The 13,472-nt window shown below is 31.4% G+C and overlaps 1 protein-coding gene across 7 annotated transcripts; it reads right to left on the bottom strand.

Moving 5' to 3' along the window:
- Positions 1–448: 448 nt before the first annotated feature.
- On the bottom strand, positions 449–13,184 carry tipE (temperature-induced paralytic E). 7 transcript variants are annotated; one of them, XM_053759649.2, is made up of 4 exons: positions 13,035–13,184; positions 6,579–7,661; positions 4,178–4,240; positions 449–3,291 (listed from the first exon to the last, which is right to left on the bottom strand). In XM_053759649.2, exons 2-3 carry the CDS (start codon positions 7,505–7,507, stop codon positions 4,213–4,215), a joined length of 957 nt encoding a protein of 318 aa, XP_053615624.1. In that variant the 5' UTR covers positions 7,508–7,661; positions 13,035–13,184; the 3' UTR covers positions 449–3,291; positions 4,178–4,212. The 7 variants fall into 7 exon arrangements, with proteins under 7 accessions (XP_053615624.1, XP_053615628.1, XP_053615625.1 ...); XM_053759653.1 differs by having other exon boundaries at positions 6,579–7,635; XM_053759650.2 differs by having other exon boundaries at positions 12,945–13,181.
- Positions 13,185–13,472: the final 288 nt, after the last annotated feature.

Genomic DNA, 13,472 nt, shown 5'->3' with positions numbered 1-13,472 from the left:
CATTTTATTCTAAATTTAATCACTTTAAAGCCAAAAGCTTGGAGCAGAAATATTTAAAACATAAAAAAAAAACATTGATTGTGACGACATTGAGAACCTCCACAAATTAAAGTAAAATTTCAATATTTTAATTTCCAATTTTTACGTTTACTTTTCAAATATTTTTTGACATTTTTTTTTGTTTATTGCTTTGTCTGTTTGTAGTGCAGTATATTTATGTCTTTGATTACATAATATACATAAAGCAACATTATGTATGGGAATGTTTTAACACATTTTTGGTTATAGAATATTAATTATATTACATTATAGGCTAAAGGTCAGTTTTACCAAATAACTAGATTCTCATGTAATATGCCTATAAATCACACATTCAGTATTGTATTACAATTTTTAACACATTTTAAATGTTGTTTTGTTATGTTTATATATCTGTGAATTTGCGGGGTTATTGTGTAAATTGATTTTAGGATGATTCGAGCGACAATAACTTATCTGTATCAGTGATATTCCTAAAAAAAACGTACACAGGAATTGAGAAAATAGCTTACAACAACAGTGATTATCACATGAAGCATTGTAAAATATATTGAAATCACAAAATTGGGCGTTAAATTACATATATATGTATAACACAACCAAAATTTAGACGATCACAAGGATACATTGAATAAACGAGCTATCATAAAACTGAGAAAAAAATATATACTTAAGGTATAAAAATCTGTTCTGATCCCACTAATATTATAAAAACGAAATTTTGTTAGTATGTTTGTTACTTCTTCACGCTCAAAAGGCTGGGCCAACTTTCATGAAATTTCATATCGGTGTAACTGATACTTTGGATTAACACATAGGGTACTTTTATCCTGAAAATACGCGATTCCCGTAAGATTTTGTTGAATAGTTTAGTTGTAAATGTTACTAATGTTCGTAAAAAGGTAAGTATTAAAAAAAAAAGTTATCTTTTAAATAAATAAGCGGGTAACGCCGCGGTGTGCAGCTAGTCACTAATGACATAAACAAAATAAATACAGAACAAAAATCTGATAATCTATAAATTTCAAACTAGTGTCATTTAACATGTGTCTAAAAATCGTGTTGGCTTTGAAATTTGATACCAGAAGGTTGAAAACAAAATATAAATGATAAAATCAAATTTTCAATTGAAACGTTCACTTCAATAAAATCCCAAACTATATTATATTTTCTATTAATAAATATTCGTCTTGTGATAACTTGTTCATTACTTAAAAACAAATTGACATGAATTACAATGATATTCAATAATTGCTTTTCACGTTTCAATTAAGCTGTTATTACTATATACTAATATAAATAATATGTATGTTTGTATATATAATACAGTGGCGACATACATAATATCAATACAGAAAATAAAACAATAATTGAAAATGCAGTAGGTACAGTCTCTCTTTAATCAGTAGGAAACGGTTTTTTAACAAACTAATTTTTTCTGCCATTGCAACACCAATTGTTTGACAAATATTGAGTGTTTCTATTCAATAGGACATAGTGCCGACATCTACACTTTATAGAAAGACTGCATATTTTGTGTGGGAATGTGATAATTTTCCACCAACAATTGTAGAATGTAAGTATATTAAATTCTCCACTAACAAAACCAAATGTATCTAATAGTGAAATTGAATATAACTATACAAATCACATTTAAAATGTTAGTATGTATGGGTTTGAATATTTTTTTTATTTTTGGAATAATCACGTCAACAAATTTTAAAACAAAACGCGCACTAAAGTTTTACAAATAAGATTTTGATCTTACAAATTAGTTTAATCTAAACATGTGCGTTTTTAGCGTTATCTAGCTAACTCTTAATTTCCAGTCTAAGTCATTAATGAAACGCTGTCAATTTTACTTTTTTAATTCTATTATTGACAATAAATCATTTTTGTTACTTTAATTTTTATATATTATAGACAGTTGTACTGAAAAATGGAAATTTGGAGCTAACATAAATAAATCAAGGATGTTAGCGATGGACGTTTAGCTTTATTGATTGGATAGGTAACGTTTTCTATTTTGGTTAAATTCTCGGTTCGGAATGGTATGGACAATATGTATCGATGAATTTTTAAATAGACATGGGACGGAAGAATCAATACCGCCCCCACGGCGGCAAGGTATACGTGTTTCCAATATAATTCATACAATTGCCATCCGATTTTGTTTAGACTTACAGCGAATTGCAAATCTTTTGGGCGGTTTTGAACACTAAACGCTTACTAAAATTCTCAAAATTATCCTCATTCAATTGTATAATAATTTTTAATATATTTCTAATATTAATCAACTCATTTTCGAATTACAAACTTATCTATTTTTATTTGACTTATTGCAACATTATTAAAAATAATATTAAGCGCGTGCTAACTATTAAATCTTCATGCCATAAAATTACAATAGATTTTCCGAACAAAATAGACTATACGTACAAACAATGTTATTATGGAATTGTACTAACAAATTATTTCTATATGTCATAATTTTTTTATTAGTCGATGTATTAAATATTATTCTTTTTTAAATTTTATTTTACTTAAATATCGAATGCTATTTCAAATCTTCAAACTATTGCTTTCAAAATCAACAATGAATAATTATAATATTTTATTGTAAACATTTTTTCCTTCATATATTTATATTATACAATATATATATTTATATATTTCAATATAATCAGCACGCGTGCATTTTGACACAATTAGCATACGAGCATAAAATCTTAAATACTTTATTTTCTATTAGAAGATAAAATTCTTTTATGCCTAATTATAAATTGTAATTCATGATAATAATTTCTTTGTCAGTGACACGAATTTGAGCAATATATTTATTAATAAATAGTTATATTGCATGATTCATAATTAATATTTATTCATATATTTTTTTAATATTATTGTGCTTCACAATCTGATATATGGCAAACAATTTGAAGAAATACATAAATATAATAAGATAAAATAAATTAATAGAAATTATTATCATGACACAGTTTCCAATAGTCAATAATTTCACAACTCTATATAAAAATCTCTTCGTCTGTTTTTGACATATTGCCAAATGTTTTTCATTTACACTGGTCTATAGCTTTCCTTTACTTACTCCTTTAGGAGTGAGCGAGAAGTTGACTTGTCAATATAAAATCACATATCGAGCACTTTTCTTTCTAAATAGTTTTTTTTTTTATTCACCTCATCTCGTGGTAAACTTTGTAACCAAGTTTGACTCTTCAGGAATCCTGTCATCTGGAACAGAAAAATGATAACTTAACGTATGATCACACATACCTACTACAAATCTGATATTTATAACAAAAAAATATTATAATAATATTGATTGATTTTTTTGATAAAATTATGTATGATTGCATAACAAATAATTGTACTATATTTCCATATACACAGATACAATACATAGTTTTCTTTAAATTTTAATTACAATTTTAATTAAAGAGAAATTATTTAAAGTAATTACTCTTTAAAACTTGTTAAGTACTGATTAAACTATTATTAAACTAGTAATAAAGAAGTCGCTATCTCTTGGACTATACAACTTTACAAATACAAATGCAAATAAATAAATATATTAGGACAAATCACACAGATTGAGCTAGCCCCAAAGTAAGTTCGAGACTTGTATTATGGGATACTAACTCAACGATACTATATTTTATATATCATATACATATAAACATCCAAGACCCAGGCCAATCAGAAAAAGAACATTTTCCATCATGACCCGACCGGGGATCGAACCCGGTTCAGAGGCAAGCACTTTACCACTGCGCCACCGAGGTCGTCAAAATGAAATTGGCAGCATGAAATACATTAATTACAAAGCAATGAATAGGTTGTTTAATGCAATATTAATAACTACTTCAACAGACACTAATATACGTTTTCTTATACCAGATAAATTACTTTCTTACGTTCTTAGTATAAACTACGAATTAAGGTATAAAAGCAATGCAAACCCGTAAATAAAAATAAAAAGCAGCATAAACAAAAGTATTTTTTATTTTGTTGATTTTTTTTATTATTTTATTTTCAATAACTTGCAGTGTGCGCACGATTTGGCGTGTGATACAATATTGGGCTTTATTTTATTAGATATAAAGCTGAAATCACGTACCTCTATGTATAGATAGATGTTATATTCAATTCACGTTAGGCGTTCACGAAGGATGACTTGGTCCTGGAGAGATAATATTTACATAAGATAATATTTACACGATTAGTCTTTTATGAATATACTTGTGAAGTAAATAGAAGTGAGAAATATGTCATTGTTTAATGAAGTTATCAATTCATATCACTAAAGTCATTTTATGCAGTGTATTGGCTATGGAACATTCAATGTTTTCTATATGTGCAATTAACTGATCATCATTGGAAATATACAGAATATGATCAGGGTATATACCCTTCTCAACTAATCAATAAATAATAAAAAAAATATATTTTGATTAAATAAGATTAGATTAAGAATTAAAAAGGATCAATGATCAAAACGCGAAGAAAATTTGTAACAAAAAAAAATTGTTTTCGATTTTCAAAAATTTGTAAACAAAAATTATAATATATTTTGAGTTATGGGATAATAGATCCTCTGTTATACATTACATCTTTCTTGAATTAATTTAAATGTATTTACCTATTTTTCGCACACTAGATTTATTACAAACAAACAGATCTTAATCTTCTATAGACAAATTTTGTATATTCTTACTAATATTGTCGAGTATTCAATGTAATGTAATGGTGGAAGCTGTATGTAAATGCACAAGTTCTTGAACTTTTAAGAGGGAATTCAAAGTTGCTTTTATCCCTTTAGTGTAGAGGTACATATTGGAGTATTTACGTAGGTAGAAGTTATTTAACATCTCGTCTTGATAGCAAAGTTTCACGTAATTAATTCTTAAAGATAGTATTTTATCTTTAAGAATTTAAGAATCGGCCAATTAGCGCTGATTTTTTATTAGCTGCTAAGTATTAGTATTTAATTATATTTATTTTTTTTTTTTTAATTTGATTTAGTTAGGAAAAATTCAGATTATATAATATTATATTATTTGACGAATTAGCTCTGTTTCATTATATTACATGCAATCAGAAACATGTCTTATGATTATATTGGATCTTCTGATATTTTTGGACGTCCTTTTATTTTAGTTAACAATTTAGAAACGATAACTGAACAGTACGACCTCAATAAAATCTCATAATATATGTATACATATATACAAGAGATGTGAATAGAAACTATCAATATACTGAAAGTAATTTCCAAAGCTGTCGATCATTCAAAGGTCAAGTTTGAGAGACGCGATGGAGTTACGCCTTTCAAGTAAGATACTCATGACTACAAGAGAATTATGTATATAGGTTTGAGTATGTATATAGGTTTGAGTATGTATGTTACCGGCCAAACCCGATTCCAGGATAAACTAGTTTTGTCTAGGCCAAACTATTTCTTCCTACATGCGATAGGATAAACTGGTTTAGCCTAGGCTATACTAGTTCGTCCTATCGCATATAGGGAAAATTAGTTTATCCTAGGCCAAACTAGTTTATCCTGATAGAAATAAACACACTCAGGTTAAACAGGAATGACCTAGCCTAGTCCAATAAACCAAGTCTCCGAAATAGTATTAAAATACTATATTGTTTTAATATTATTAAAAACACTTTATTAATTGTTAGAATGTGATTGTTTGTTTTACCGTTATCGTTTTAATGAAATTATTAATTTTAATTAAATAGTACTTTATTCAATTTACCTATTTATTTTGTCTTTCTAGATATTCTATAATGTTTAGACTAGGCTATGCCAGTTTATTCTGAGAGTGTGTATTTCTATTAGGATAACTTAGTTTGGCATTGGCGGGCTTAGGACGAACTAGTTTAGCCTCGGCTATACCAGTTTATCCTATCGCATGTAGGAAGTATTAGTGTAGCTTAGGTAAAACTAGTTTATCCTGGAATCGGGTGTGGCCGGTAACAGGTTTGAGTATCGGGTTATAATTTATTATGTCCAATTAATGGGACAATTTTGCCCTGAAACAGGCTACAGATGATATTGAAGACTTACATTATTACATTATTATTATTATTATTGATACAGATGATATCTTATGATAGGAATCAAAGTGGTCACACTTTATTCCATAAGATATCATATATCATATATTGGACAACGATGGTACAAGTAGTAGCACTGTGAAGGCCTAATTTCTGAATAAATGATTTGATTTTGATTTTCATTCAAGTGTTTCAATGAACATTGGAGTTTTTTCTTCGTTTTCGTTGTCAGTTAATTTGTTTATATATTTAAATATTTTATGACCGTGCTTTTCATTACTCAAAGAAGATTTATTAATTGTTCTATCTAAAACATTGTTTCTAAGTAATTAATCTAAACAGAGTACAGTTTCTAGAACACACATGCGACGGTCTCTAGTAGAATCGTCTTATTAATCCAAACAATCAGTCAATCAGGCAGTTCATGCCACTAAGATATTCAATAAACTTACCCAGATAAAGATGCTGAATTGGAAATTGGCGGACTATTGGATTCGAATCCTTCCTTAGACTTTTCATTAGCTAGTTGCATCTTCAATTGATGCCCAAAACATGCCAAGTCCTCTCTGAACGTATCAGATCCTGGCGTGGTTGGCTTCTCATCGTCACCCGTGGCCATACCCTCAGCATCATTCTTCAACGGCTCTTGTTCTGACTCCTCCTCAGTATTATAAATCTTGAAGTACGCGAACGTTAGGTAAATCACCGATATTATGAACGAAGGGATCGGTATAGCCATTGCATACACCAAGTTTAATGTGTTCTGCCACATGTCTAATTCCGTGATCACCAAGCCAGGGTCTATCCGGCTGTAGTAGCACGAGTAGTTGGTACCCAGTGGCCTGTATTTGCCATAGAATATGGTGCAGTTTAAAATGGGTGGATAACCACATCCTTTCACGTTTGGGAATAGACGTGCTCCCATGAAGTACCATTCGGAATCACCGCCTTGGAGACCGGTTGGTAAGACGTCTGGGAGTTCGTCAGTGGATTCGAAGCTATCGTATTCGTAGTCCTTCCTCAGAGCTCTTTCTTCTCTGATTAGTTCTTCGAAGTCCGCCAGTGTAGCATTAGTGTCGTTGCTGAGTTTGTAGTTGACCCTTATTTGAGTGCATTCGAAAAGATCCTTAGTGCATCCCTCTCGGCAAGATGCCCAGGTGCAGTTGCTGGCTCCAACAAGGTGCTTCACTTCGGACGTTACGCACAAAGCGGCGTTTGGATCAAATTGCATGAAGATGGTAGTGAAGGCTGGTTCTATTACAAACGGGACTAAGAAGAGGAAGGCAAAGAGGCTGAAGATAGCAAGGAGAACGAAGCTAGCTGTCGTGTAGAAGAGCAACTTTTCAAGGAAGGTTGGGGGTATTTTTTCTTCGTCGGCCATGTTGGCGTAAATCGACTAGTAGCGACCATAGCGCTAGTTTCAGCTAATCTGCGTCATTTCATTTAAACTGGCATCTCAGTCTTCTAGCGTGAATTTTGTTTTCTTGAATTATATTTTTTTATCACAATCTGTTCAGTTACATTGTTGTTAGCTTCTGTGGAAGAAATGTTTTGGTAAACAGTTTACACAACATCTTGTATTATCATATGTTAACAAGAAGTTTATTTGTTTTATAGATAAAGATTCGATAATCGCCTGCTTTTTTTTTTCATTTCTCGAGACCAAATGAAAACCTTTCACTTGAATATCATGATTTATCACTACAATTATTTTATGTCTTTGCTCAATTCAATTAGGTTCTAAAAAAACTAAGAGTTTTCCTTTAAAATTGAAATCGAACAGTTGATAATGGAGTATAAATTGGAATGTTATAATTATAACATTACTACCGTTAATTGATTATTGCATATGAAAAATATATCAGATATTTTTAATGATTAAAACAATAATGAAAAAAAATATATTGAATGCAATTTAGATAACTGGATTTATTGCGATGAAACACGTAGTTTACTGAGGAATTTGTGAATCATTGTCATTATATAACCAAAAATAAGGGAAAAGAATTATACAATGATGAACACCTATAAAGACATCCTGCCCAAATTCATTGCGAATTCGCCTCTAACACCACCACCTAAAAACCGTGCATACTTGATATTCTGTACCTAACCTAATTGTATCAATTTGGAGCGGCGGCAGCGCAGGTACTTATCCAATTTTACTCGACGACATTTTAATGAGATCGTGTGCGGTAGTCTGTATTATCCTACTGCTGGGCAAAAACCTGGCATCGTCTATTATATGATACCTCTCCAACCAGATCAACCTCCAATCAGAACATCATCTATATATAATATTAATCAAACTAGCTTTACTCCCGTAGGAATTTCTTATGTACCAAATTTCATAACAATCGGTCCAGTAGATAATGCGTGAAGAGGTAACAAACAAACTTGCTTTCACATTTATAATATTAGTTGTGATAAGATGAAAAATAGGAAGAAGTAAATTAGACCATGTAGAACTAATAAAAAGAAAACTAATCTAGCGAAAATTTATCCATACGTATGTTTAAGACAATAAAATGACCATCCAACCAATCCTACTTATATTATAAATGCGATAGTTTGTAACGAGAAACACACATGTTTCTTACTTTTTCACGCAAAATCTACTGGACGGATTTTTATGAAATTTGGTACATGGTTTAAAATATAACCTGGAATAACACATAGGGTACTTTTTATCCCAAAATTTGCATGGAAGAGAAGCCCCTGAGCGCAGCTAGTATTTTACATTTGATACCTAGAACTTATACTGACTCTTCTATGTATGTATAATGAAACAAACAATGACATTCTTGCACAGACACTAGCTAATAAATCATTGACTATATAGGAGTGCTGATTTCCTCACGATTTTCATTCATCTGAAAATTAATAATGTGGTCGATATGATCGTCATGCATAAGTTAGCTTGGTATACAAACTCATGGAATTTTATAAATACATTAAATTAAAATTAACACAAAAATTACAAATAAAAAACCTCCTCAAACGCGCCGCACCGAGGCAACGAGCCCAGAATGCTGACAGCATTTCCTCGCTGTACTGCCAGACTTATACGCTGAGCAAAGAAAATACCTGATCTCGGATCACCAGTTGTCTCGATGAGACGCGTTAAAATCTCTTTCAAATTTTTTTCAGCTTCAGGGCCCCAAAGACCCACGCAGTGGAGACAATTCTCCACTGCGAAAGGACATGAGTGAGATTTGAATCAGTTTACACCATCACTATATATCGATAGATACCCAAGATTCAGTAGAAAAGTTAAGGGTATCTTTTACCTAGCCTAATATATTAATAAGGATAGCCCTTCAAAATCGCTCGGGATAGTCATAAATATCCGGAAAATTCCTCCAGGAGCGATAACTCATGGTATAACGGCTCGGAGATGAAGCAAAAATTGGACGCCACGAAGTAATTAGGTACCAAAAAAACTGTCTTCCAAGAATTGGATGAACATTTATAAAACTTAGGACAAAGGAGACAAGGAAAACCAATACACATCCATACATTTGTCTGTCAAGGCATTTGACCTAGAACTAGGAGGAGTCTGAAACGATTCTCGGACAATTGCTTCGTCTACGAACGTTTCGTCGACAGAATGTTTCGACATCGATTCGCCGACAGAATAGAGGAGACATTCTGTCGGCGAATCGTTCGTAGATCTGTCGTTCAAACGCCTGATGTCGAAATATTCTGTCGACGAAACGTTCGTAGAAGAAGCAATTGTCGGAGAACCGTTTCAGACTCTACCTAGAATAGAACCACCAGTTCTAATTTTAAGACTTTAAACATGTATTAAATGCGCACGTACTTTTTATACCTTTGGCTTTAAGTTGCTCGATGACAAGAATCGTCGCAACACAGAAACATCCTAGGTATAAAAGGTATATGTGCGCGTTTATTACGTGTATTAAGTAATTTACTCTAAATCCTTCAACGGATGTTGTACAAGGAGATATTATATATCTATATATATAAAACTCTTGTGTTACTAAGTGACTGACAGACAAACGTTCAGACGAAACAACTGGGCGTTAGAAGCTGAAATTTGGCAAGTAGGTTCCCTGGGGAGTGTAGGTGAGCACTAAAGAAGGATTTTTTGAAATTTTACCGTGAAAGGGGTGAAAATCTTTTTTATGAAAGTTCTACACCACTGAAGTTAGTGCCGCAGTAATGGCCAGCAAAGGTCGGTCGTAGCGACCAGTAGAATTCGATTAAAATCTATCCAATTGTTCACTAAATTCTATTCCAATAGATTTGGAATTCTGGAATCGATGGCAAGCTTGAAATATTCCGTATGCGCATTGCTAAGCGAAGTGGCATTTTATTTGTTTCAATTAATTTGTTTGAATTAACCTTGAACGGTTGGAAAACAATTATTTTGAGTATGATTAGGCACAAGTTTAAGTTAAGCTACACAAATTTTAAAAAAAACCTGACTTTCAATATGGAAACATGGCTAAGAACACTCGGGATAAAATTATCTATGACACGAAAAAACATAAACGAAAATTGGTTCATCCGTTTGGGAGCTACAATGCCAAAGACAGATACATAGATACACAAACAGACACGTTAAACGTATAACACCCCTCTTTTTGCGTCGGGGGTTAAAAATAGGGCACAAGTATTTACTTGTGCCCTGAACTACTAGATTTTCTTCCTGAATATCGAATATATTTTTTATCTATATTGCAATCTTCTTTTTCATGCAGATGCCGTTCCATTGATTTATTAAAATTATTCTTAAGTGTTTTGTCATTTTTATAGCCTTATCGACGGCTCCCGTTGGGTCATCTTGGGCCATAAAAAAATCTACTTTAATCTGACCTCTGTCTGTAATGATAAATATTTCCTATTTTTGTTCTCAATACTACCAGGCGATCATAATCGTAAGAAAGTAACTTTAAAATCATTCCTCTATTTTCGTACTTTACATTTTTGTAAACAGCCAGTATTCGTCATAATGTTTGTCTCGCAGCCAGCATGTCTGGAAGCTATCGATTCTGGCATCTCGATGTTATGCCAATCGAGATGGTCAAGTTATTCGGATTTAACGATACTATACATAGTTCCGGCGATCATTTGCATAATTGGCATTATGATAATGATACCCCATATTTGCGGGGATGTTAATAGAATTCCACTAAGTATTAGTAGTATAGTGTATTCTGGCAAATAACATGTTTACGGTATTTTGTAAACATTAGTTGTATACTAATTCGCATTCGGTGGTTGACTCGACCCTCTCTAAAAAAATATTTCAATATTATCTTCAACCAGTCATAAACTTTCAAATTTAGAACAGCTACAAAATGAAAAAAAAAAAAACGAAACAATTTTTTAAGTGGGAGCTCGCGGTAGGAACAAATACATTGAGTTCCGAGTTACGGAGACGTCTTTTGTTTGCCCGTGTCGTGTGCCGGGCTTGTTCCGCTGAAAAGTTGAAAGGCTTCAATGTGACATAAATAGTGGGGAAAATTGAAACAGACTGCCGCTTTTCATTGGCTGTTTGCGGAACTATTTTCTTTAAAATGGAATATTATATTTGCGGCTTATCATCAAAGAGGTGGAAATTCAAATTTTTAAAATGAATATAATCATATTATAACAAATTATTTAAATTACATAATATATAAAATAGTATAATAATCTATTTATCCATCGCTATTATGTTATAATTTATATATATATATATATATATATATATATATATATATATATATATATATATATGTATAAGTAGAGGTACAAATCTTGAACTTACTTTGGGACTAACTCAATCTGTGTTAATATTTACCTATGTATTTATATTATTATCTTTGATTAATAAGCTTTTAATGGTTTGGAAGCGGTTTACGTATTCATTCGATAGAGGTGGTTAAGCAACTTTCGCAATGGTTAATCACTAGATGGGTGACCAATATATCATCTAGAGTATTCTATACTTCAAAAGGCTGGTTACAAATGAGATGTACAGCCAAAGCTGTATACGACTGTAAAGTCATTACAGCTATCCACATGGTCCTCATCCGTCTATAAGGAAGGCCAATGCCACAGCAAAATATTATGTCGATGATTAATTTATTTGATCAAGAACCAAACAACTAATCAAACAATGATTACTGAACAAGAGATATAAAACAATAAAATAACATTTGTAATCTTGTAAAAGAACATAAATTATAGGTACTTAAGTAATTCTATTTTATATCGTAGGAATAAGCGTGTATCGATTTCACTAATATACAAACACGATTGATGAAAAGTGATGAGCAAAACGTGAATATAAATAAATTGTTAATGATAATGTGATTAAAAAAAAACAGATTTTGCATATATTTTCAACGTTTTATGTCCTTTCTCTCCAGCCTAAAGTATAATCTGAGGCCCTCTTGTATAACCCTACAATAAAGAACTATTACATAACATAACCTCAACAGAAAGAATCAGTTTTGACGTCACAGATTGAAGTGATGCCAATTTTAACGACCTCTAGCCCAAACACTGGCATGAAAACTTTTATTAAATTTCAAATTAAAATTTTGAAAATAGAAGCTTTTTTGTTTTTAAATGAGTTTTCAGTATTTTTTTCTTGTTCACAGTTATCATCGAATCCTAAAAGATACTGTTCAAAATAAATCCAATACAGAACAACAAACTTACGCAATTTTAGCATAACGCAGTAATGACTTGACACATTCACATTCGTTGTAGGTTACGTACCTACGTCAATAAAGCAGATTATAAAATCCAATACCATTTAGTGGTATGTAAAGCAAATATAACTAATGTGTGGTGCTGACCAAAAATAGAATCATAGATGTTGAGTGAACCATAATTTTCAAAGCTTTCTTTCACAGAGCATGTTTTATATACATATAACAACACGTTACCAAAAGAAATGGTCAACACTGAATATTCGTTCACTAGAGCATGGTTTTGTTAATTGATAACGTCTTTGGATATATCCCTGTGGAATGACGTCGGTTTTCGTACGACGTCGACGCGATTCCGCGACCCGCTCACTACTGGGCGCAGGCTGTGTCGTATCGGCCTTATTGGCACTTCAAAAACGTCTATGTGCCAAAGGAAAACTATTTGAAAAGCTATTTTAATCTAATGGAATAAATCATGAACAAATTCAATTTAAATCAATAAAAATTTAAATTCATAATTGTATTTCTTTTTTCAAAATAAGAACAAAACGTTTGGAACGAGTTCGAATTATTTAAAATTAGTTCTTTTTTTTTAAATTGAAATTTTAGAACAAATATTGAAATAACTTGTGGAGGTTAATTGAATTTAATTCTATTTTTGAAAGTGTTTCGTTT

Source organism: Plodia interpunctella, chromosome 19, assembly GCF_027563975.2.
Source record: "Plodia interpunctella isolate USDA-ARS_2022_Savannah chromosome 19, ilPloInte3.2, whole genome shotgun sequence".
NCBI lineage: Eukaryota > Metazoa > Arthropoda > Insecta > Lepidoptera > Pyralidae > Plodia > Plodia interpunctella.
Note: the sequence above shows the minus strand (reverse complement) of the source record. Positions and strands in the feature narration are given on the sequence as shown.

What these genes read in the sequence shown, in the direction of transcription:
- tipE (XM_053759649.2), bottom strand. Translation starts at nt 7,507, where the DNA reads ATGGCCGACGAAGAAAAAATACCCCCAACCTTCCTTGAAAAGTTGCTC. An exon ending in AATTCAGCATCTTTATCTGG is followed by an intron (nt 4,241 to 6,578) that starts GTAAGTTTATTG and finishes TTATCTCTCCAG; the next exon opens with GACCAAGTCATCCTTCGTGA.